Below are 25,271 nucleotides of genomic sequence, written 5' to 3'. Positions count from 1 at the left end.
TACGCGTAGCTACATTGATGAATTTCCAGGCTCAATGCATTCAGGTAAGTGAGGATTTGCAGGGGAGTAAATAATACAAAGCCATCTTGGGATCATTCACATTTTTTAAAACTCTAAGCAAAGTTAGAACATTGTAATGCACAAATAATTTTCCGATGTGATTCTTGTAAGATAATCAATCACTTATCTCGGGAGGATAGCTCAGGGCAACGTGCTCGCCTTAAATAACCACATCATAGCATATCACATACGAAACTGATCATTTCTAAATGTAAGCAGGCTATGAGAAATGGTCGGAAATATACATTAAAGCAGAATAAAAAAACATCAATACAAACAAAATGCAAAGTTGCCTAAAGTAGAAGAAGCAAGAAGTTCGTGCTCTACAAGTCAATTATGTGAAATGTATCTAATCAATCATGCTCTCTTAAAGTTGATTAAACACGTATTCAACCGAGCGCGAGGGATCAATACAAACAGTTATGATTCTGATAAGAAGAGCAAATTTCATTAAGCATAGGAATGATTTCCAAGCTTCACAAAACGCAAAAAGCAATTTACAACAATGCAATTAGGCACTAGTGCAGAATGCAAAGAAAATCCCATGATCGCGCACAACATGGATGTATTCTTCTGAGTTTAAACACTAGTAATGATGAGCCCAATAATTCACTCCAACCCAATACTGTACCAGTGTCACCAGCATCCCTTCCCCTACTTCCTTGTCAAAAATTGAGGTTTAGATCCTCATAACAATCCTGATAATCCAACTGCTACTACTACTGCTAATAATAATGATAGTCATACAAATAAGAGTAAAGATAACAATGACAATAATAATATCATCATTAGAAGAGATGTCATTTTAACTGCAGATGCTGACCACCATGCAGGCATCTGCATGCCAAATTAATACACACAGGGGTCATATAATGAGTGGCACGAGGCAGTATGTACCACAAAAGCTTTTGGTGGAAAATCAAAAGGGTCAAATAAGTGTAAAAAACAATCCTTTGTGGAATCTAAGTGAACACTGACAATAAGTATAGCCGTGAAGGTCCGAGAGAAACATCACATTATGAACACAGAATCACTTGATCAATCCTTGTGCAACGCATAGGTAATGCCGGAGTGGACTTGCACTTGGGACTTGATGCACACACAATTATAGAAAAAAGTCAGTAATGGTAAAATCTATGAGAAACATGCCACCTATTGCTGCACGAATAATACACGCTGTTACAAATAATGGGGGAGTAAGCCTCTACTCAAAATTCAATATAAATGGCATGCCTTGAAGCATCCTGTTTTCTTTTTAATCTCCAGCAACTCAGTCTCACTTCTGAAAAATGCTTTGAAGCCTGGGCTCTCTGACAGTATCACACCTTCATATCAGGCTAAATAACAAGATGCAGTAACAAGTTGGCAAGACCCAGAAACCCCGCCCCCCCGCCCCACCTTCTATACTGGAAACCTTTGGTTCTGATTGCCACCTGCTTCCAAGTGTCCACTTTGCTCGTAAGGCCTCTGAGGGTTTCTGCTCAATACTCAGTATTCGTGGTATTCATACTACGATCAAGACTGGGCCTATGTATGCATTTCCATCCGAACAAAACACTAAGCTACATGTTCTACCTGTTTTCAGCTTGTACATTTAGACCCGACCTGACTTTAGCCACAGCTTTCAATTGCTACATTTACCTTTCCGAAATAGTTTATTGATATATTCTTATTGACCAATGCACATCACATGTTCCTCCACAGTATATTCCACAAACTAAACATTGTGTTGTAGTAATGACTCTATTTATGGTTCGTTGACCTAGCCTGGGGGTCGTACTGGGAGTTATAGCCCCTAAAGACTGGGTCAAAGGCTCAAGCACAGAGACAGCATTTTACAGGGCTTCGGGCCCATAACTTCAGGTATGGTTGATGGACGAGGCCTAAAACGCTTTTATGTTCTTAGCTTGAAGAAGGGTAAAAAAAATGCACAATGTGTCTAGTGGGGAGGGGGGCAGATGCCCCCTACCTCAATAAGGAAAGGATGGGAGAGGGAAGTGGATTCAGCATACCGGGACCCCAGCTATCAGGGTCAGCCCAGGAGAGGTAGGGAGTGGCACTGGCGGGAGGCATCTCAGCGTGGTGCTGCCCGGATGAGAGGTAGTGCTGTGCCGTGAGCTCTGCAGCCAGTGCAATGATACTGCGGGAATGGCACAGATTGTCTCTCATTGCCCAATTTCTGGCCCATTCCCACCCATACTGGGTCATACGGCCTGAAAATTGGACAATGGGGAGGGGGTGCTACATCACTCCCTGTGACGTAATGATCATTGTAATTGCCTATTACACATGTATGGTATTAATGAAGAGGCTTTAACTAAACTCAATGCTCTCATCCAGAATATGGTTCTAGTTAGAATAATTTATCCAAATCCATCCATCCTCATAGTGAGACTGCATGTATTAACATTACAGCAGTTTTGATCTTACATGGCTTGCCCAAAGAATGTGTTGAATGATTTTTATGTTGGTCACAGAAGCAGAGTACTGTGATACCATTTACCTTTGCCTCCATCCATTCTCCAGTTTTTCAAACATGTCCGGGTGAAGTATGAAAATAATATATTAATGAAGAGCTACGTATGGACTTTTTCACCATCTTCTTGGGTTGACTGTCCTGTGACTTTTGACCCCATTCTTGGTTTGTATTATGTTTAATGTTTCCAGTTCATCATTGTTCTTTCCTTCATGATGTTTTCATTTCATTCATTCCTTTTCTTCATTATGCCTCACAAAATGTCCATTCTTCCTCCATTCCCCTTCCCTAAACTGTTTTTCTGTCCTGAGTGCAATATTGATTATGTATCCTCCAATTACTCTGTAATCTTCTTCTTCTTCCAACCACTCATCTCACTCTTTTCTTTCTTTTATATATTAGCTTCATTTATTCCAGCATTCTACTCCCTCGTCCGCATCTCTGGATCTTCCAATGACTTTATTTGTGGCACTTATTCCCTTGCCTTATCTGACACACCATGCTTTCTTTCTGAAGATCTTTTAATTTCTTTTGCTTTCACTCTCCCCTTGCCTAATCACTTCATCTTCGCATTGTGATCTACTTCATTTGATCCATCATCCTTTTCTTCTAACACCTATTAGTCCCTTTCTTCTCTTGCTGAATTTGTATTCCTTCACACTGATTCCTCTGATATATTGTCTGCTACTATTTGATCCACTTTGAACCCTCTATATTCTCTTTCTTCCTTTTTTCCATTTCATAAATCTTCTCATACATGCCTCACCTCCTCTCTACAGACTCCGATTTCGCTGCTCTCTTTTCTTTCAACATTTCTTATTATCTTGAAATTTTTCATTCAAAAAGCCTGTACCAGAAATTACCTATTTATACTTTCTCACCTCATCCTCCTTGATTACGCTCTATTCTTTAAAAAACCTTTGACTCTTCATCTTCTTGGCCCCCTCACTGAAATATTCTGTTTCTGCTTCTGATTTATCTTCTAACTTTACCTCCCACTGTTTCTGACTGTCTCTCTGCTGTTAAGCTTTGAATGATTTCTCATTCACTTTATCTTAATTATTGACCGCAACTCTGTTTTTTCCACTTCCTCCCCACATGACTGCTACCTTCTATTTACTTTAATCTTGATTTTTCTGTTTCCCCATCTGTACATTGTCCTTTTCTAATCACAAACCCTCTCCTGACTGTTCCTGACTTTTCAATTCTACAGTGTCCATAAAATATGCGATTCCTATCTGGTTCTGTGTGCTAAAACTCTTATTTTTAAGCTGTTTCCCCCCCAAATTGATGACTGCCCCTTTTCTTGAAGAGTCCCCAGCTTGTCCTAGTGCTCCTCTGTTTAACTTTAATATTCATCTTCTAGGCTTGCTTCCCACCACACTCTGATACTTCTCTCTCCCTTACTTTGCTTTGATGTCTGTCTTTTCCTGCCTGTCTTTAGTTCCATTTCGTATGCATTGCATGTATGTGTGTACATAGTCTTACACCCATTAGCTTTTTGTGTCTGTTCCTACTATTTTCTTTCCACCACATTGCACACGGTCTCATTCTTGTTGTTTTGCTCTTCTTACTACTACATTTTGGAATGCATTCCCTCTTTCTATATGCTCTGCTCCTTCTCTTGATTCATTTCACTCTTCTGTCAAATCCGAGCTTCTTTATGCTTCTGAAATGTAAATACAACCTCATGATGACTAATTGGTGCTATTTACTTATGTTTAAACGTTAATATACATTGGGCCTCATTACGACCCAGGCGGTAAGTTACCGCCTGGGCCGTGACTTTACCACCATGGCGTAAACTATGTTTACGCCATGGTGGTTGGCGGACTGAGTGGCATATCGCTATTAGCACCTGTGTAGACTGCTACACGGGGGCTAAATGGTTAAAAACAAGTATATTCTCTCAGTGATTGGAAAGCCTGGCTGCTTTCTGTTCTAGGAAAAAAATACTATACCAACATGGCCGCCAGGGAATTGGAAGGAGGAGCTCCATACGGAGCCCCTCTTCCTTTTCCATGGGGGCCACATGGGGAAGGGAGCTGCAGCGGCAGATCCCTTCTGCCGCAATCAGGTAAGTGGGATGGGGGAAGTAGAGGGAACAAAATTAAACAACAGTGTGGGCGGGGGAAGATGGTAGACAGGGGAGCCAGCCATCAGGCGGCTTGGAATGCAGGCTTTCACTGGTAGTGTCAGCCCGTGTTCCTAGCCACCTGATTTGCTGGCTCCCCCACCCAGGGTGCTAATGTTCAATACGTTACATTCTTTATAGCTCAATGACTATTTGTATGAGAATTACTAAAGTGTCAGCATATACAAGCAGCTAGCTACATGGTCTACAGTTACAGAACCCAACCTCCGGGGAAAATAACAAACCTGTTCCATACATTTTGCAAGAGTAATTTCACTCCTGCCACACCACCTTTTCAGTTATAATTCTGGAAGTCAGTGCGTAATAACCAGGATTTGTAAAGGTTGTCCTTTCTGCACTTACCTAATATTTCACCCTTTATTTCTGGAGGACATGGACTTCAGCCTTTTAGCACCCCACACTAATTATGTAGGCCTGAAATGCAGAACGTATTCCTTCCACATAACTGGTTGATAAACCCACTGTTAAGAGGGCAGAGGGCAGATTGCAACTTTGCCCAGTTCTCTACCTATACTATCAAAAGAAGTCAGAAGGTCCATGTACTTGATGCACCTGCTCTGTGTATCTCTGGGCCACATGATGTGGTATACAACGATGGATTAGTACAGTGTAGATTATTCAAAGCGAGGAGATTTCTGGCAACAGGTCACTATGTTCCATTCATTTAAGGGGTTAAGATACATGTGTAAAACCAACTTGCCACATGTTAATTCAAATCATCCTGGAATATGTTTAGCCGCATTCCACCTTTCCCATGTGAGAAACATGCACACAAATGTGCCAGTGTTAATATAATATTACATTTGGCAAAAGGATAGTTGCCTAGACTGATGGATTCAGTAGCTTGTGACATTGATAGTTCTGCTTTTAATTAAGCAATATCAGTTTCTTTAACCTTGCATATAGGCACCTGATTTTTATCAATGATAATTGTGCTTTCTTTTTTGATTTTCTCCTAGCTTAAAACGCATTTCATTAATCTTAACCCATTTATTTAAAACCTATTAGCATTGGACTATTTCAAGAATCTGATGATCTTGTCTACTTTAGAATCTCCTAACTTACAGTCCAAATAAAACCACCCATTTTCCAGCATTTTTATCACTTATATATGAATGTCTTCTGAATAGATGGAATAGGTTATCCATCCTAATTTTAATTTAATGCTAGTGTGGGATTGCATTCATGTCTCTAATATAGCCTAAATATGGTATGCCAAACTCCACAAAGTCAGGAACTCATCTACACCGCCTGATATATAGGTGTTTGAAGCTACGAGTGCCAGTTTTTCCAGATATATAGCTATGGGAAGGGCTTCTTCAGTGGGTTCCAAATCTAAAATGTACTACTTTGGCCCCCTACTCTTAATTTCTGAAGATATATTCTATGAAATCCTCATGGATAAGAAAGGAATGCGTCGAGTAAGTCGGGTCATAGGCCCACAAGTAAAGAACATAGGTGCATTTGAATCTTATTGAGTCATATGTTAATAAACCTAACATAATGTTTTCCTTAATTTACAACTACTTAGTGGACCAAAAGCACCTGTTTCATCTTTAATGGCTGATACAAAAATTACAGGGTTATATGCAATATTTTTTCAACACAAGTGTAACCATGCGGGTGTACGAGTTCCTACGTCGTTTAAGCTGCTCCTTGTTTGCTTAGTAGACACAGCCAGTTTTGATTTTGATATTCTGAACTTATAAAAAGTTTCTGGTTGAATGTTGGGAAGTTGTGTCACTATTCCTCATTCACTTCTGTGCCCCCCAGATAAATGGGGACCAGAGGTGGGTGCTCATTATTGCCAATGGCTCCTGGCGTTACTCCGCCCCCTAGCTTCCTTAACATCATGGAGGCTTTTGAACAGCTCAGCTTTCCCAAACTTACTGCTGCAGTACTCTTGCCTGCTATAACTCACTTATTAATATTATTACTATTATTAGGGTATTTATTGAGCGTGGACATAGCTTTGGGAATCAACAAAGCACTTTACATTCAGTGGGGGAAGAACAGAGTGAGGGAAGTAGAGATAAAAGGAGCAGGGAGCTAACAGGGGAGGGTGGGCAATTGGCAGCATGAGAGGAAGACAGACGGGGGCAGATCACTGAGTCTCAGGTTGGGGGGGGGTGCAGGTGTGTGGACCAAGGTGTTAAGGAGAAGCCATTCCTTGAAGAGGAAGGTCCTGAGCTCTTTCCCGAACAGTAGAGGTGATGGTGTGTGGTGAGATCATGTCCAGTTCCGTTCCAGCAAATACAAATGTCTGTTAGTGATTCTAACATTAACAACACACTTTTAGTTTGTCTGACTAAACTGCCACAGTGATGAAATGACTTCTGCCCGCAGGAGTACAAGGAGGAGTAGTGGCAAAAGCATCTGCTCAGCCCACACATGGCAAAAATACAAAAGTGATCCCAATCATGAAGAAGAAACGTGCAGTTAAGAAATACATTTCCTTAGTCTTTTTTCTGGAAACATGGGCCAAGAGAGGTGGGAATGTGACCCAGTAGCAACCCAGATAGCAATGTATAACAGTCCAAGATAAAGGGAACATCCAATAAAGGTTCTATGATTAAATACATAATCTGCAAAAATAACTAAATAGAAAACTAATAGAAAAACACTGCATACAATTCACCCCTGCGGAAAGAACACCGAATATGAAAAGAAAGATGCAGCACTTTGGGTGGTGAATCAGTGTAAAAGGGAAGTAAAAACTACAATGTTCTTAAAAAGGTTATGTTTCTTATGCGCAAAATGAATTAAGGTGTCCTAACCACTCCCTAGGAACCAGGGGTGGACCAAGGGGGGAAGTTATCAGTCAATAATACATTTAATTGTTCTAGGCAGTTCAACAGTACTGTTTGTGGGGTTTGAATCAGGCTGAAATGTGGCAGTTGGGTTGTTGCAGATGGGAAGCTGGTATTGAGCTGGGGTTGAGATTGGATTTATTTATTTATTTATTGGATATTTGTAAAGCACCAATAAATGAAATGGTGTTTCAAGGTGCCACAAGACAAAACAAAAGGTGGAGTTGGGTTTAGGGAAGAAAAACAACAAAAAAGGTCCTACTAGGTCTTGTGTCATTCTGATCATACAAGTGCAGTACAAGAAGTGCAGTGGGATAGAGTGGGGGTTGGGTTAATGCCAAATGCCAGTCGGGCGGAAGGAAGAATGCTAGGGTAGGAGGGAAGTGTGGGGCATAGTGGTGCCATAAAGTGCAGGTGGGAGGAGGAGGGTATGAAGAGAGCCCATGGGGCTAGGCAAGTGCTAATGGGGGTGAGGTGGGAAAGTTCCAGAGAATGCAGGTGTAACAGGTTCAGTAGGGTTGCACACCCGGTTTAGGTTGAAATTACCGAAAAAATGGTTGTATTGACCAAAACATCTATAAAAATGCTACCACCAACGATTTGAATACCAAAAGTTCCAACCTTTGGTGATAGCATTGAAAAAAAAGAAAAACGGTGGCTGCTGGGTTTTCCCCCGCATTGGCCCTTTCACTATACTTCATGGTAAAGTGAGCAGGGGTTGCGGGGACACCCCCGCAGCCTTCTGTTTATAAAAAAAATAAAAAATGTCCTCTGCAACCCCCACTCACTATACTTTACAAAAGAAAAGGACCCTGCAGCGCCGGTTCCCAATCACGGAAGTGAAAGGGAACTGGTGCTGCAGGAATCCAGCATAAAGATGAAGGTAAGTGGGGTTTGTTTATGTTGGGGGAGTGGGTGGGGGTGTGCTGAGGGTGTGGTTGGGGGGGTGTTTTGGGTGTGTTGTGTGTGTGTGTGAGAATGTATGTGTTTTCGCATGAGAAAGTTGCAAACTTTTGGTAGTTTGTACTTTCAGCCGTGGGCAAATCACTTAGATTTGCACACCCCGCTAGGCTAGTCAGGCAAAGAAGACCCGAAAGTGTAAGTACAGGTTGAGGGGGACACAGAGACTGCAGTGATGGGGAAGACTGGACGAAGAGCGTCAGGTACCCATTAGGACTCAGAAGGGACCAGTCAGTAAGTCAAAGAGGGGGGAGAGAAGGAAGGAAGAAGAGAAAAGGAGTGTATTGAGACGTTTCCAGAACTTAAGGAGATCTGGCTCAAGCCTGTGAGGGGAAGGGAGGCATTTCCAGAGGAAGACTCCTGCCGATGAGTGAGATCTACCCCAGACTCTCTCCTTGGAAAAGCATCTGACTGCAGAGAGTTGAAGCTAGAATACCGAAGGGCTCAAGTGGGGAGGTATTTTGGGAGAGAGAGTTGGCTGTAGCGGGGTCTCAGGCCCCAGAAAGCATTGTGGATGATGCACAGGATCTTGAACCTGATCCTTGCAGCCACTGGGAGCCACTGGGGAAATTGTAGGGCAGAAGAGATACGGTCCCTGAGCTTGATGCAAAAGATAAGTCTTGCAGTCCTATTCTGGATTAGTTGAAGGGGCGAAGGGAGGATAGAGGTAGAATGAGGAAGAGGCTGTTATAGTAGTCCAGTTTAGAGAGGACCAGAGCTCTGGAGACATTGGGCCTCATCATAAGGGTGGCAGACCGGCACCATTCATACTGTGCAGCCGAATTACAAGTTCTCCTCGTGGATGGGTGACAGCCCGGCATTTCTTACCTGGCAGGCTGTGCGACACCCGCGAGCATAACTCGTAATTGCGCCGACACCATTATTAATGGTGCCGGCGCATTCATGCTCCCCACCCCCATTCTACCCTATGGAGCAGAATGGGGATCGGGAGCACGGCAATACCGGGACCCGCAAATGGGCAATTACCGGCCCATTCAACTCGTAATGGGCCGGTTATTGCCCAATCGCGGGTGGCGGTGCCTGTAGCCAGCATGGCGGTAGCCGTGCCTGCCATACAAGCATGGCTACCACCATGCTTGTAATGAGGCCCATTGAGTTTCTGGGGGAAGGTGAGGGAAGGAAGAATGCCTCTGAGGACGTTTAGCTGAAAGTGGCATGATCTGTGATGTGAGGAGACAAGGAGAGAGAGGAGACAAAGATGACACCAAGGTTTTTAGCTCGACAAGAGGGTGAGGGGAGGTGACACATGGACGATGGCCAGAGAATAGGAAGGGAGGAGGAAGAAGGGGTCCCAATGAGAACGATCTCAGTCTAACTGGCATTAAGACAGAGATCATTAGCAGTGTACCATGCCTGAGTAGCAGTCAGACAGTCAAGAATGAAAGAGAAGAAGAGGAGGAAGTGGAGGGAAGCTTGAAGGAGAGCTGTGTGTCGTCCATATAACACTGGAAGTGAGGAGAGAAGGTGGAGATCAGGTAGGCCAGAGGAGCAAGGTAGATGTTGAAGAGTCACAGCAAGAGGATGGAGCCCTGAGGGTCAGGTAGGACGGTGGTCAACCAGTCCCATGCCAGGTCCATAATGCCAAGTGTATCACAGAGCCAATTTATCAGGGTGGCATGATTGACTGTATCAAAGTCAGAGGAAAGATCGCGAAGGATGAAAGCAGAGGGAGAGTTGGAATTGAGATTTGGGTCTTCAAGGGTGTTCTAAAGCAAGATTGGTGGTCGTGAAGACAACCAACAGACACAGTGTAGTGGATCAGTTGGGAGTTTGCCCAGGAAAGGATTAATGAGATAGGGCAGTAGTCAGCTTTGCAGGAATTATTTTGTGACCAAGGGAGTGCTTGAGAGGTAGTGGGAAGGGGCCAGTGGCAAAGGAGTGAAAAAGGAGGCAATATTGTCCTTGATAGTTCTGGGAGAGCTGGGTAGCACCTGTTTGGACAAAACTTTCATAGAGATTACTTCTTTAGAGACCTCATCTGGTGCTATGGGTGAGGGGGAGAGTAGGAGAGAAGGTGAGAGGGGGGCTAAGGGATGCCTGAAAGTGGATGAGGGAGGAGGTAGCAGAGTAGAGGACAGTGAGGACAGGATGTCCTGAGTTTTGTTTGTGAAGTGGGTGGCCAGTGCAGAGCAGAGGGCCTGGGATGTCATATGAGAAGTGGCATTGGTGAGTTCCTTGAATATTTTGAACAGTTCAGCCATGTTGTTGGTGGCCCCAGAGATGCAGGCTTTGATAGGGGCCAACTTCTTGGAGCGGATCGAGAGTCTGTATTGCCTTTGGAGCAGGCGGCAGGACAGTCTATCAGTGGATGTGCTTCCATTCAGTAACTCTGCACCTATGTTTCAGAGAGGCTATGTCGGATCATACTGGGTGTTGCGCTTGGAAGCAGGCTTCTTGTGCATCCTCAAGAGATGAGGCTTGTTGTGGTTCGAAGAAGCACAGAAGCGCAGATATTGAGGGCCAATATGGGCAGTTTGATAGTGGGTTCGATGGCAAGGATGCTGGTTTCTGGTAAGTGGATATGCAGTTCAAGATGGCTGTTCAGGTGCAGCATTCGAGGATCTCAGTTCGATGAGGCCACCAGGGTCTGTTCAACTGTCAATAAAGAGCAGCTGACAATTTGAAGTGATGATTACCAAAGTTTGGATCATGAGGTCCACCATGGTTGGTTTGAATGTCAGTTCGACAGTGAAGATGCTGGTGGCTGGATGTAGAGTTCACATCCAGTGGTCTTGTGTAGCATTCAAAGGTTGCAGTTCCATGAGGCTCCCAGGGTCAATGAAGATGCTGGTGGTTTGCAAAGTGATTCGAAGATGGCAGGTGCAACAATAAGCTTCAAGTTTGAGCCAAGTCATCTGTGCGTTCAGCTTGCATGGTGAAGCATAAATGTGGGTTAAGAGTGAAGTACAGGTGCACAAAGATCAGTCAAGTGTCTGAGGCAGCTCTGGATTTTCATATTGGTTTGATGGGGTTGTATGGGCTCAAATTATAACTTGCAGCTGTTTCATGTTGAAAACCCAGAGGCCCTGGATGTGTTGACTCTCACGTTGCTGTGGGCTCTAATCCAGGGACTCAAAGATAACATTGGTCCATGCTCTTGGGATTGGGGAGGCTGGCACACACCTGCAGGGTTCTTCCAGCTCAATGAGGTCATGGGTATTAGTGTTGCTTGCATAGAGCCAGTGCTTGCTCCAGCAGCAGTTCACCACCAAACACTTGTGTACGAGCACGTTATAAATGTCATATCATATCATATCATATCATATCATATCATATCATATCATACCAATGTAGCAGAGGTCCAATGAATTCTTCCTCTGTTTTTGTGTTTAAGGGTGTGGGCGATCCCTTCATTTAAAGAGAGAAGCCCACAGGTAATTGGATTAAAGCAAGCCTGTTTTTTGGGGGCCTAATCCTTGTTCTTAAGAAAGGTTTTCATTCCCTTTGGATGTCATACCCAACGTGATTTGTGCTAAAGGAAGTGTAGTAGATAGGAAGTAAAGGTAGGAAGAAAGAGGCACGCAATAGTAGAATCTTCCCCCAGCTATGCTGATCGCCCTTGTCTTCACTATCTCGCTCCCCTTCCCTTGTCCATAGCATCAAACCTTTTAGAATGCAGCACCTAGGCATGAGAGTAGTCTTTTTGGATGACTGCACTGCACCCTTTCATTCCTTTATCCCTGGACAGCTGTTGCTGAGAGGCTGTCTTGCTGGAGAGAAGTGTTATAAGGCCTCATATGGGATAAAAGGAGATGCCCAGTTATTCAGTCTCCTGCCATGCCCTACAGTGCTGAGACTTGTATAACAATGTGATGTGGCTTAGATGCCTATGAGAGATAATAGCCTCTATAATTTAAGCTTAAGTATGACTTATGTTTAAAGTTTTAAAGTTTACAACTGCCATTAGGATAGGGCATATCATAGTTATGTGGTTTGGGGACAATTATCATGTTTTTTTTAATATATGTATTTCATTTTCCATAAACATAACAAGTAGTTTCAGAATAATATATAACATGCATTAATAAACAGTAAAAAAAAATAACTGAAAATACATGTCCATTTAGAAATAGTCAACTAAGCAATAAACAAATCACAATTATATATAACCTACCCCCCAAAAATGACAAACACAAAATGACACTCATTCACACACATACACCCACAATCCACCCAACCATCAGTAATTTCAACCGTCTTTCATACACATATTCATACTCTCGGTTCAACCAAACAATTCATTAAAGGAAGTCCACAATTCAAGATATCACTCTGTCATATCCTTTCGACCAAACAACACCTTCTCAAAACTATATAAAACCTGCATCTCATGAATCCAATCGCCCACCTGTGGCTTTTTCCATGTCTTCCAGACCGTCATTATTTGTTTGACTGCCATCATCAATGACGTATCTATCCAACAGCTATTTCCCATGCTATAGCACATCTAACCAGCCTTTGGTAGTAGATCTCTCTCTGCGGCAGGGGCCTCCCTCTGGAACAGCCTTCCTGCATCCCTGAAACTTGAGGAGAACCATCGCCGGTTCCAGAAGCACCTCAAAACCCTCCTCTTTGCTTCTGCTTTCTCTACCCCTCTCCCCTGCTAAATTCTTACTGAAACTGCACTGATTCTGCAACGGGGCCACTCTCACCAATCTCGGTCCCTGGCCCAGCCACTCTCCCCTTGCACTGCCTCCCTGGCAACCCCTGCAATGCGGGACTGTCTCTGCATCCCTACAGCCCCCCTTCCCAGCACTTGTCTGCACTTACCTTGCACTGGCCACCAGCTGTCCCTTATTATTTATCTTGTTATTCTTCTACCCCTGTACTGCACTTTCCCCTCTCCCTTTCCCCTTGCACTTTTCCCTTCCCCCCTACCCTTGCACTTGCGCGATCTGAATGACACCTGGCCTAGTAGGATCGTTGTCTGTCTTCCCTTTGTTCCCCCCTCCCTGCCTCGTCGCGCCTTGAAACACTTGTGTATAGGCGCGTTACAAATGCCATATCATATCATTTAAGTACCGCTGGTAACGGGCAACGTGAAAATGACATACCCATAATCAAATCTACCCTATCCAATACTTATTTCCAGTAATCACGCACCCTCACACATTCCCACAGCATATGTAACAAAGTACAGACTTCCAAACCACCCCACATCAACTATTATCCCTAATTTGTGCATGCGTACAGATGTCCAGTATAAACACCCTACTACCTTCTGATGAATCAACCTCAAGTCCAGGTCTAATTTTGCTTTATACCCAGCTCTCAATACAAATTCCCATTGATCAGATGAGATGTTGCACTGCAACTATGCCTCCCACTCCTGACGTAACTTATCCCAGCGCTCAGCACACACTGATGGTATAGGCATCAGTTTTAGGAAGATCCAAAACATACTGGGAGGATTGTCAAAAATAGTGCATAAACGCAGTCTCTTCTCAAGCTTAGATTGTCACAAACCTAATTGGCATATCAACAACCCTTTGAGTATCCTGTATTCAACAAGTTCCTGCGGCCCTAAATGAAACGTGTATTGCGATGCCGTAAAACACATCATTTTTTCATTCCTGAACACATCATCAATTTTCCGAATCCAACTCTGCCAATGCAATGTACGATTATCAAACTGAGTTACTGGATTAATCCAGCCATCCTGGCATCATATTGTCTACAGAACTAGAGCAATGTACAGATTTTTTTAACATTAACTCTTTCCAATATTTCTCCAGATCAGGATAGCCGAATCCACCGTCATCCACATTTCGTGTTAAGATGGATTTAGGAATCCTGGGTTTCTCTCCACTACCCCAGAGGAAATCCGGAAATAACTTATCTATCCTCTGCATACTTTTCTTTGTAAATCTCAGTGGTAAAGATTATACAATATAAAGTACCTTACGGAGCAGGGTCATTTTAATCGTATTGACCTTGGCCCAAATACCCAATCACAGCTTCTACCATCTCCTTTCATTCTTTAAAATGCCCTCAATCAGTCTATCCACATTAAAATCCACAATCGTATTAACATCTCTCAATAAGTAAATCCCTAGATACTTCACATGTTGATTTGCCCACCTACATTCCCAGGTGTTCCTGAGTACAATTAGGAGACAATGGAAAAACGTCAGTCTTGTCCCAATTTATTTTGCACCCAGATAGTCGCCCAAACCCCTCGAAAATCCTCTTCAAAAAAATACCACCCTCTCTAGGTTTGGACAAAAGTACAACAATATAATTAACATAGGACAACACTTAAAATTCATGCCCCTCTGAACACATGCCATGAATACATGTCTATTTTCTTATTCTTGCTGTAAGCAGTTCCAGAGCTATATTAAAAAGAAACGTATATAGGGGACAACCTTGCCTGTTAACATGGTAATCTCTTTCAAAAATATACTGTTTAAACACACTTTAGCTTTTGCTCCAACATGCAAAAAATCTATTGCACCCAGAAAGACTTCACCAAACCCTATCTCCACCATTGTACATTACAAAAAGATCCAATTGAGTCTTCCGTTACATTCTTTTGTAGTCCCGAAATGTTGATTAAAGATTAAAGTTGTAATGTTATCATAGCCAAAACACTGGCGCTTAAATCCAGACTAAGTTCGGTGAATTGTTTCCCCTTTCCCCTTTACATCTATCTAGCCTGTATAACAATGAATAATTCACACACAAAAAGGGACAATTGAATCTGAAAAACATTGTACAACTCTCCTGTTAAACCATCCAACCCTAGTGATTTACCAATTTTGTAGTTGGAAGGGAGATGTTACATTTTCCATATCTGTGATTCTCACCTCCAAGGCTATTTTACTATCATCAGACAGTTTAGGTAACTCAATCATCAGAAAAAGGTTATCCATATCCTGTTCTTGTGGGAATCTTTTTTCCACATACAAAGTCTCGTAAAACAAATGAAAACATTCACATATTTCTGAATTCTTTTACTACAAGCTTCCCCCTAATGTTGTCCACTTCCTTAATCACTGCCCTTTGCACCATGTTCTTTTAGGGGCCGATTCATGGAACAAACGTGAGCCGCGCAAGCAGGCGCAAGCAGGCGCAAGCGGAAAAAAAGAGGCGCACGCGCAGGCGTGCGATTCATGGAAGTCCCTGCGCGTGTCTTCCTCGGGATGTGCGCCAAACCCGTGCATGGCGCACACGTCACTGCAACATCCCGAAAGACGTGCGCGACGCGCACAGTGAAAGCGCACAACCTCTGCGCATACACTAGAAATTGGGCGGAACACGGGGCGTAACGCGCGGAATGGGGAACAACTCGCGAAAACAAGGGCGTAACTGGGGATGTACTGCAGGGAAGCAGACGGAACGCCCACACGCACCCGAACCACACGTATTCATGGAATCGAATAGGGCAAAGCCACGCACAGAGAAAGACACGCACATGCCGAAACACGTCCGCCACACGAAGGCAGGCGGTAGCGTCCCTGAGCATTACAAAAGTGGCAACATACAGCAATAGTGCCTGTGCCAGCGGGGCACGTGTATTTCGGGGTTGCGCGGGAAGTTACACACGCAATCGGGCCTGGGGGAGCGTGCTACGTGTATTTCAGGGGTTTGCGTGAAGTTTCTCACGCGATCGGGCCTGGGGGAGAGGGCTACGCGTATTCCAGGGGTTCGCGTGAAGTTTCTCACGCGATCGGGCCTGAGGGAGCGGGCTACGTGTATTTCAGGGGTTCGCGTGAAGTTTCTCACGCGATCGGGCCTGGGGGAGCGGGGTACCACTCACTGTCTGCCTTGCGTGTAGAAGAACGCGTAGCCAACACCCGCTGTGAAGTAATAGCGTGTGAACCCCAACGGATGGAAAACACACGCACCGCATGAAAAGCACGTACAGAACATAAAGGCACGCGGGATCTCCAAGCCCTGCCAGGGCAACGCCCGTGCGCAAAACGTCACAGACGCGTTTACGCTGTAAGGGCCTTTTTCCAATGAAATCGCGTACGCGTGCTGACGCGCTTACGCGCTAAGGGCCTTTCCTCGATTTTCATGCTGACGTGCAGGATTTTCACGTGCCAAATCACTCCGTATCAAGCTGGCCACGCGAAAACACACGGAAGACCACGCTCCTGCCCAGAAGCCCGAATTACTGCCCCCCAGTGCCCCGAGCAGCCTCCCACGTGCCATCTGCTGCTGCCTGCCTGCCTGCCTGCCTGCCTGCTGCCACCGTGCCCTGCCATTTGGTGCCTGCACATCAGCCATCTGCAGGGGTCCAGTTGCTGTGTCCACCCCTGCTGGTACAGAAGACTCCCGACTCGAATAACATCGCTCCACAGCCCAGCCCCAGGACCCAGTTGTCCACTCACTCCTGCCCCTGGGGTTGCCATGTCGGGCACATCCACATCTGACCCCAGTGGCAACCCCCGGCCAGAGGGGCAGAGGGGCACCAGCTTCACTGCCACCGAAGTTGGTGTCCTGGTGGAGCAAGTCCTGGGGCAGTATGATGCCCTCTTCGGATCGTCCCGCGCCAACAGGAAAGGACGGGATAGGATCTGGGCCGACTGTGTGGTTGCCATCAACGCGGAGGGGGTGGCAACCCGCACCATCCAGAAGGTCAAGAAGCGCTGGGAGGACTTGAGGTCCAGGACCCTCATGAAGGCCCGGCGCCTCATGGAGGGGGGCCGGGGCCGCATGAGTTCCATCCAGTTGAGGGTCCTGGAATGCGCACACCCAGCGCTCCACGCCCAGGTCCTTGAGAGGGAGACCCGTCTGGAGTTGAGCGGTAAGTGGCCAAGCATTGCTGTGTGAGACAGGGCATGTTGCAGTGTGCTGGTTGTCTGATACTTGCCTGCATGTGTGACATAGGCCATGTACGCATGTATGTGTGCAGGGACATCATGGGAATGCATGTGCGACCTGTAATGTGTGAACCGCACGGTTGTTGCATGTGTTTGAATGCGACATGGGGAGCCCTGTGCAGATTGCACACATGAGAGCATGGCAGTCTCTGTTCCTGGACATGGGTGGGGGTGAGGGATGGGTGCTGATGCCAGATACATATGTGGTATCCATCTCTGTGTGCCTGACCTGCGTGTCTGTGACTTGTGAGTGCCATGGATGCATGACACATGTCTGTGACAATGTACAGATTCACTGATGCAGCCTAGTCATCCTTGTATGCACTGTGATTGGGGTGTACGGGGCCAGATGGATGTGACTGAGGTGAAGTGTGTGCATGACCCATGATGCATGTGAGTCCCATTACATTGTATGATTCGAGAGTCCATTGGACATGCATTGAAATGTCCATGGCACGCACCATGACTGTCACTGTGTGTGTTTTGCCTGGACTGACACATGTGTTGTGGTGTGACATGATGGAAGTGTACTTTGACAGTGGCACTCATCTGCTATTGCTTCCTGTCTAGGGGACCATTGTACAGTACCCTGATGCTTGTGTTCTATGTCTCCCTCTACTCAGCGGCTAGTGAAGGAGAGGGCGGAGACGGCGCTGTGGAGCAAGGCGGCGGGGATGCCCCCACGGCTGCAGCGGAAGGGGTGGGTGAGCCCCCACAGGGGCCTGCTACGGCGGTAGACGGCGAGGAGCCATCCAGGTTGGTGGTTTCCACAGAGGAGGAGGAGGCCGCCACTGAGGCGCACATGGGGCCTGTTGGGGGCATCCCTGCTGGTGCAAGTGGTGCAGTCCAGGGGCAGGGGCAGGAGACAGCACAGGTCACCGTGGAGGGGCCTGTGCATGTCGCTGTCCCTGAACCTGTGGGTGCACCACCTTGCACCAGCAGGGATGCCCCGTCCCAGGCACGTCCACAGGTAGAGGGGATGTCCATGTCATCTGACTCCCCTCCACCTGCGGACGAGGGGACCCCTGGCCGTGTGGAGAAGGTCCTGATTGGGGTCGCGATGCGCATGGCTGTGATTCGTGATGCCGTGCGTGCTTCCCAGGAGGAGCACGCACGTCATCACGAAGAGCACCGTGCCGACGTGGCCCAATTGGGATCGGCCATGTTCGGGGGTTTCCTGCATGTGTCGGCCAATCTGGCGGCCCTCTCCTCCTCTGTGGAGACTATACGCCAGTCGTTCTCCTTGCCGTCTTCTGGCCCAGATGCCACCAGGGCCCCCTGTGGACCTGCCCTGACCAATGCAGCCAGCTCGGTGGGGATCCCATCCCTGCCACATCGGGAGTCAGAGGTCCAGCAGGGGTGGACAACACAGCAACTGGACCCCAGCAGATGGAGGATGTGACGGCATCATCGGGCAGGGCACGTGCACGACGGCGTCGGTGGTTTCCATCATCCTGGATGCCGTCGTGCTGGCAGAGGCAGTGGCGTCGGAGGCAGCAGCAGGCTCGACGTGGGAGGCATCATGGCTCGGGCCATCAAGATCAGAGGGGCAGGCATCGGCCGGAGGGCAGGAGAACCCTGGGATGGTAGTGTCTTCCGTGTGGGAGCAGTTGGTCCAGCGGATAGGTGCGGAGCGGCAGCGGGCGGAAGAGGAGCGGCTCACCATGGTCAGGGCGGAGTTCTCCATGCGTCGGGCGTTGAGGCGGGCCAAGTGCCTCGAGGAAGCTTGCAGGGAGTTTGAGGTGAACATGGGGTTATCCCTGCAAGACCTCGGGGCCAGGACAGAGTCCCGCCTCCAGGACATCGACATGGAGTTCGATGATGCCCTGGCCGGCAACATCAAAGAGTAAGCCGCAGGACTTGCCCGCTGCCATTGTATATAGTTATATAGTTAGTGGTAGGTTTCCTTTAAATTAATTTTTTTTTTATTTGGTTGCGATTGGACAATGCGCCACTTTTTTGTATATAGTTCAGTTTTTAGTTAGTTGACATAGTTAGGTTTCATTTGGTTGGGCTCATGGACCCGGGATTGTCTTGTATATAGGTCTTCTATGGATTTTTTGATTTTTTGGATTTTTTTCATGGACATTCATCTTCTTTTTGTTGTTTTGCTTTGTGGTTTTTCTAATTTCATTTCCATTCTAGTTGATTTTCAATACATTTTTATTTTCATCCTTCAATGGGTCGTATCATCTCATTACTTTCATGCATGTCATGTTGGGTGTTTTAACATTCACTTGCAGCCATTGTGTGTGACAGACGTGTTCATTTGCATTATTTACATTGGGTGTGTAACATGTAATTGCCTTTGATATGTGGGTGGATGTGATAGTTGGTTGGGCCTTTTGGCAGGGGAGGATGGCCATTACGGACATGATTGGGGATTGTGGGGACCCAGGTGCAGGGGGGCATGGATGGGACATGGGCGAGGGCCTGGTGGAGGGTGCCCCGCAATGCTGGGGGGTGGGGGTGGTGGGGGACATGAGTTGGACATGGGTGGGGGCCTGCTGGCAGGTGCCCCACAGTGCTGGGGGGTGGGGGTGGTGGGGGACATGAGTTGGACATGGGTGGGGGCCTGCTGGCAGGTGCCCCACAGTGCTGGGGGGTGGGGGTGGTGGGGGACATGAGTTGGACATGGGTGGGGGCCTGCTGGCAGGTTCCCCACAGTGCTGGGGGGTGGGGGTGGTGGGGGACATGAGTTGGACATGGGTGGGGGCCTGCTGGCAGGTGCCCCACAGTGCTGGGGGGTGGGGTGGTGGGGGACATGAGTTGGTGTTCATTAGTTCAAGGAGACATGTGCCTTTGCTGGGGGGCATGCCCATGTTGGGTGGGCTGCCTGCGGGACATGACCAGGGATGCAGGGTAGTCCCCTGTGGTGTGGGCTGCCTGCAGGGGCCGTGGAGGGTGTACAGGGAACACCTGGGAGGACCCACACTGTCAAATCACATGTAGGACTCCCGGCACCCCTGAAATACACGTACCCTGCTGAAATCGCGTGTAAAACTTCCCGCGCCCCCCTGAAATACACGTACCCTGCTGAAATCGCATGTAAAAATTCCCGCGCACCCCTGAAATACACGTACCCTGCTGAAATTGCGTGTAAAACTTCCTGCGCACCCCTGAAATACACATACCCTGCTGAAATCGCGTGTAAAACTTCCCGCGCACCCCTGAAATACACGTACCCTGCTGAAATCGCGTGTAAAACTTCCCGCGCACCCCTGAAATACACGTACCCTGCTGAAATTGCGTGTAAAACTTCCCGCGCACCCCTGAAATACACGTACCCTGCTGAAATTGCGTGTAGAACTTCCCGCGCACCCCTGAAATACACGTACCCTGCTGAAATCGCGTGTAAAACTTCCCGCGCACCCCTGAAATACACGCGCCCAGGCTATTCACGTGTGGAACTTCCCGCGCACCCCTGAAATACACGCGCCCAGGCTATTCGCGTGTGGAACTTCCCGCGCACCACTGAAATACACGCGCCCAGGCTATTCGCGTGTGGAACTTCCCGCGCACCCCTGAAATACACGCGCCCAGGCTATTCGCGTGTGGAACTTCCCGCGCACCCCTGAAATACACGCGCCCAGGCTATTCGCGTGTGGAACTTCCCGCGCACCCCTGAAATACACGTACCGTGCTGGAATCGCGTGTAAAACTTCCCCTGCACCCTGAAATACACGTACCCTGCTGATATCGCGTGTGGAACTTCCCGCGCACCCCTGAAATACGCGTACCATGCTCGCACGGGGCCAATCGCGTGAGGTACTTCCCGCGCACCCCAGTGATACACGCAGCCCGCTTGCTGTGCTGGTACAGGGTTAGCGCAGCCCTTTGCGCTGGATTGGGTATGTTGATGGCTTTTCCCTGCGCGGGAGGCGTTCTTGGGGGCGTAACTGGCGCTGCTGCAGGGTCGCTGCGCCACTGTGCGCCACGGCTGGTTTTGGTCGCTGGAATCCATGAATACGCTGTGCGCGGAAATGGATTTCAGCGCACGCGGCTGGCGCAGGGATTCGCACGCGCACACTGTGCGCCAGCCGCGTGCGCCACTTGTGCGCTGAATTCTATGAATTACCCCCTAAGTTACTTGCCAGCAACCTACCGCATTTATCTCCCCCTCGGAATATTTTTGTTTTTGATAGAAAAGACCCTTCTCTATCTGTGTATTGACAGCATTCCTGAGCAAGTCAGTCACCTTCTGCATTGATAGATCTTTATGGTCACCAGTCAGGGCATATATCAGTTTAAGATTTGCTAGGTCATTTCTCTGCCAATCTTACCTTCTGTAAATTATATGTACGACTAATCAGCTTGCCTCTTATTATGGCCTTGAAGCTGTCCCAAAACACTTATAAGTCTGCTGTATCTTTATTCTGTACAAAGTAAACCTCTATGAATGCAGTAAGTGATATCACCAACTCCTCATATTTCAGAATACCTGTTTTCAATTTTCATCTATTATAATTTCCTTTTCCCTGCTCCAAATTAATCACCATCTCTACCAATGCATGAGCCGACATTCTCTAATCATTGTACGCTCCACCTTCTCTTTAAGTCTGTCAGTTATTAAGAGTAAATCCAACCTTGAATTTGAGATATGAACTGGTGAATAGAAGAAGTAAGCTCTGTCCGTAGGACTTAGTGACCTCCAAATATCAACTAAATTAAAATCCTACATAAGACAATGAAGGGCCTTACTGGCCTTTACATTGGTATATCTGCAAACTGCGGAATGATCTAATCTAAATTAATAATGTCTTAAATGCATCCCCTGCACTGAAGTGACTTGGCTGTCACTGCAACTGTCAAGAGGGCAGCTGTGCTCACTGAACCTGTTCAGTGCCAATGGAGAACACGCGCTGCTTCATAAGTTAGTGATTCAGCAGTGCACATGCGTACTCTATGATTTTGGCATGCAGTTGCTGAAAGGGGGCCTGGTTAGCAGGCCACCCTTTCTGGAATAGAAAGACGCACATTATTTATTATTTATTTATTATGAACCCTTGCAAGTTGGTACACCGGCGTTTACTATGTACCAGTAATACAGTGGCACTTGAATTACTTTAAAATATAGGCTATGTTTATTGATCCCTAATAGTATTCGGAACGTTTCTAAAACTGCTAAACAATGGAAATAAATGGTTATGGTTTAGACTGTTTATCGTTAAAATAACCTAGAGTGAGTGTATTTGTGATAAAGTTATTTTTAACATCTTTCTGTATTCTATATTGCAGTTGCTTGATTTTACAAATGTTCATAAACTATCATCGTTTTATGAAATAAAATAAATATTTGTTTTTTATTATGCTTACAGCTGGGGAGTATGGATTTCTCGGCTGTTATCGGTGCTCTAGTCTGAGCTGAAAGACCCGAGTGCAGCACGGGCTTTGACAATAAACAAAGGCCATATTTAATAGCCATTAGATTTAAGGGACATCTGCTTCACTCCAACCATGCATGTAGATTTCCCTTAACAAATACTATTCCCTGAAAATGATGTACCGAATATGCTGCACGTTTCTTCACTATTTCAATGGCCACACTGGGAGGAAGGTGCGACAGTGCTGGATAGTAGATGATGAGTTCAGTTATGTAGAGCAGGTGGCATCGTGCTGAAGCCCCTGGAGGTGTTGTCAGTGGATGGGAGGGTAAGTGGGGAAGAATAAAATGCACAGGCACTGTCTGAAACAAAATGTGGTGAATTTAGGGAGAGGTTATGGAGGCCATATTACAACGCTTGCTTCATTGCCAGATTCAGCCCATTCCCCTGGACAGCTGATTGGATAGCACCTCCACTTTGTGTGCGGACATAAAATAGTTCCAGTTTCTTGTATGAGGTACTTTTAGTTTTTATCAGGGACAGGGGATTATGAGTTCACTAACATTCACAAATTTCACAGATAATCTTTTTATAGGGTCTCTCATGCTAATGTTGTCTCTCTTTCAAAGCCCAAATTGAGCAGGTTGCAATTTTATCTAGTACACATTTTTGTTGAACAACATTACAATCTCTTATGTGGAATTTATAATATGTTCTTTGAAAAATGTCAATCATTTATCAGTGAGACATTTAAAAGTGCCCTCTACGTATACTGCATGGATACAGAATATACCCTAAAAGGGTCCATACCAAAGGAACATATTTCATTTTTTCAAATTCACTCTCATTTCATCAAGAACATGCATTAATTCATGAATCCATTATTTAGTTCTCCCATGAAATGTAAATATAATTGAAACACATATTTCCCTGTAGCATTTATGATGGATAAGAAGTGAAAAGATGGAGATTACGAAATTGCTAAATAATGTGATATATCATGTGGAGGAGACACCAGATTGGCTAATAAAGTTATCCTATCAGTGAGGATATTGAATATGCATTAACATTGAAATGTAAATTGAGGGTCTTTTACTTGACTGCTTTAAGAAAGTACATGACAGACCTTCTGTATTCAACTGGTCAAGCACTATATCAAGTAATCATGGACATGTATATAAATCACAATGCTTCTCCCTACCTCCAGCATGGGGTGGTGGTCCACAAAGTAGCACTACTCCCTGTCCTTCACGAACAGACACTGTGCTTCTTGTTTTAGTTTTGAAGTTCTCAAGATCTAAAAAAACGAAAATAAAAATCAATTATCAAAACACATATCATAATACATTTCTAAAGGAGATCTCAATGTTCTAACCATGACGTCAAAAGCAAGCATTACCAAAGACAATTGGCATGGTTATGTTTTAAGTGTATAGTGTTTAAGTCACTGAATCCTTGGACAGTTGATGGATATTCGCAGTTCACAATATGTTCTTATCTGTCAGTGTTTGTTTGGGGTTTTGTGTGCATTATTTCTTAATAGGTGGATTTATAAGTCGATGTATGTACAGTGAGTGTCTTATGCAAAATCACAGAGCAGAATGCAGTTTTGAATGACTCCCTATGCACATTTAGTGATAGTGCACTGCCACAGATATATTGTGTCCATGCCCCACACACATATGTCAGATACTAGAGATCATGAAGCAGATTACTAAAACTTTTTGGTGAAAATCTGAGATGTGCAACAAATGTGCAACCGGAGTATAACGTATGGGTATGCATGATTCTCAGATGATTTTACAATTTACAATAGAGTCAGCATATTGCAAAGTGTTCAATCAACAACCTTGTTGTAATGATTGCCTACACACATGCAACAATGAAAGTAAACATCACAAAAAATTACTTTTTAACTTAATTACATGTTTTTGTTAATACTCTTTAGCTGCCTACCCAAAAACTGAATAGATTAAAGAAAAACATTAAATGCAACATACTTTAGGCAGCAACACTTTACTCACTATGTTTTGCAGGATAATCTCAAACCAACTCTCTGTGACATCTCGGAAGGTTATCAGGTACAATTTTGAATATTTCTTTTTAAAACGTCACCCGTACAGAGGGTTTGACTTTATCTTAATAAGAATGCAACAAGTGTATTCCAATGATTACACATATCTTTTTTTAACCTTTAACTGATTTTGTAAGGTCAACCATCATTAAAACAACTTTCTCAAGATTTACTTTGTGAGATCAAAGATTTTAACATTACATTGTTTAACAATTGAACTATTTTTGCTGAATTTGCTATGTACATGTAATGTACTACTGAAGCGGTCAAAACTGAAGAGACACATGGACCAGAGGTATACATAAGATATTGTAAAATGCCCTTTTTATTTTCATGTAATTTTTATATGTTTTAATATTTTACATACAGAAACGAGGTTCTATTTGTAGATATATACAATGTTTCTTGAAGTGGGAGAGTAAATTGCTTGGTTTATACATTTTCAAAATGCTGTTTTGCAGCTTGATCTTGTGGTCGGAAAATCAAAATTTACTTTTTCAAGGGAAATTAGGACAACAAGGGTAAATAACACACATGTTTTTTAAAGAAGTTGTTTAGAG

At 45.3% G+C, this 25,271-nt stretch overlaps 1 protein-coding gene across 1 annotated transcript in view; it reads right to left on the bottom strand.

The window, feature by feature from the left end:
* Nucleotides 1-25,271, bottom strand: part of LOC138566368 (contactin-3-like) — a 1,374,021-nt gene that overhangs the window by 550,979 nt on the left and 797,771 nt on the right. Inside the window, exon 5 of the mRNA XM_069643533.1 lies at nt 23,839-23,934. Within this exon, the coding sequence (XP_069499634.1) occupies nt 23,839-23,934 (96 nt within the window). The remainder of the gene's footprint in view (nt 1-23,838; nt 23,935-25,271) is intronic.

Source organism: Ambystoma mexicanum, chromosome 2p (assembly GCF_040938575.1).
Source record: "Ambystoma mexicanum isolate Mex_15411 chromosome 2p, UKY_AmexF1_1, whole genome shotgun sequence".
Lineage (NCBI taxonomy): Eukaryota > Metazoa > Chordata > Amphibia > Caudata > Ambystomatidae > Ambystoma > Ambystoma mexicanum.
The sequence above is the reverse complement of the archived record's forward strand: the minus strand, read 5'-3'. Positions and strand labels throughout refer to the sequence as shown.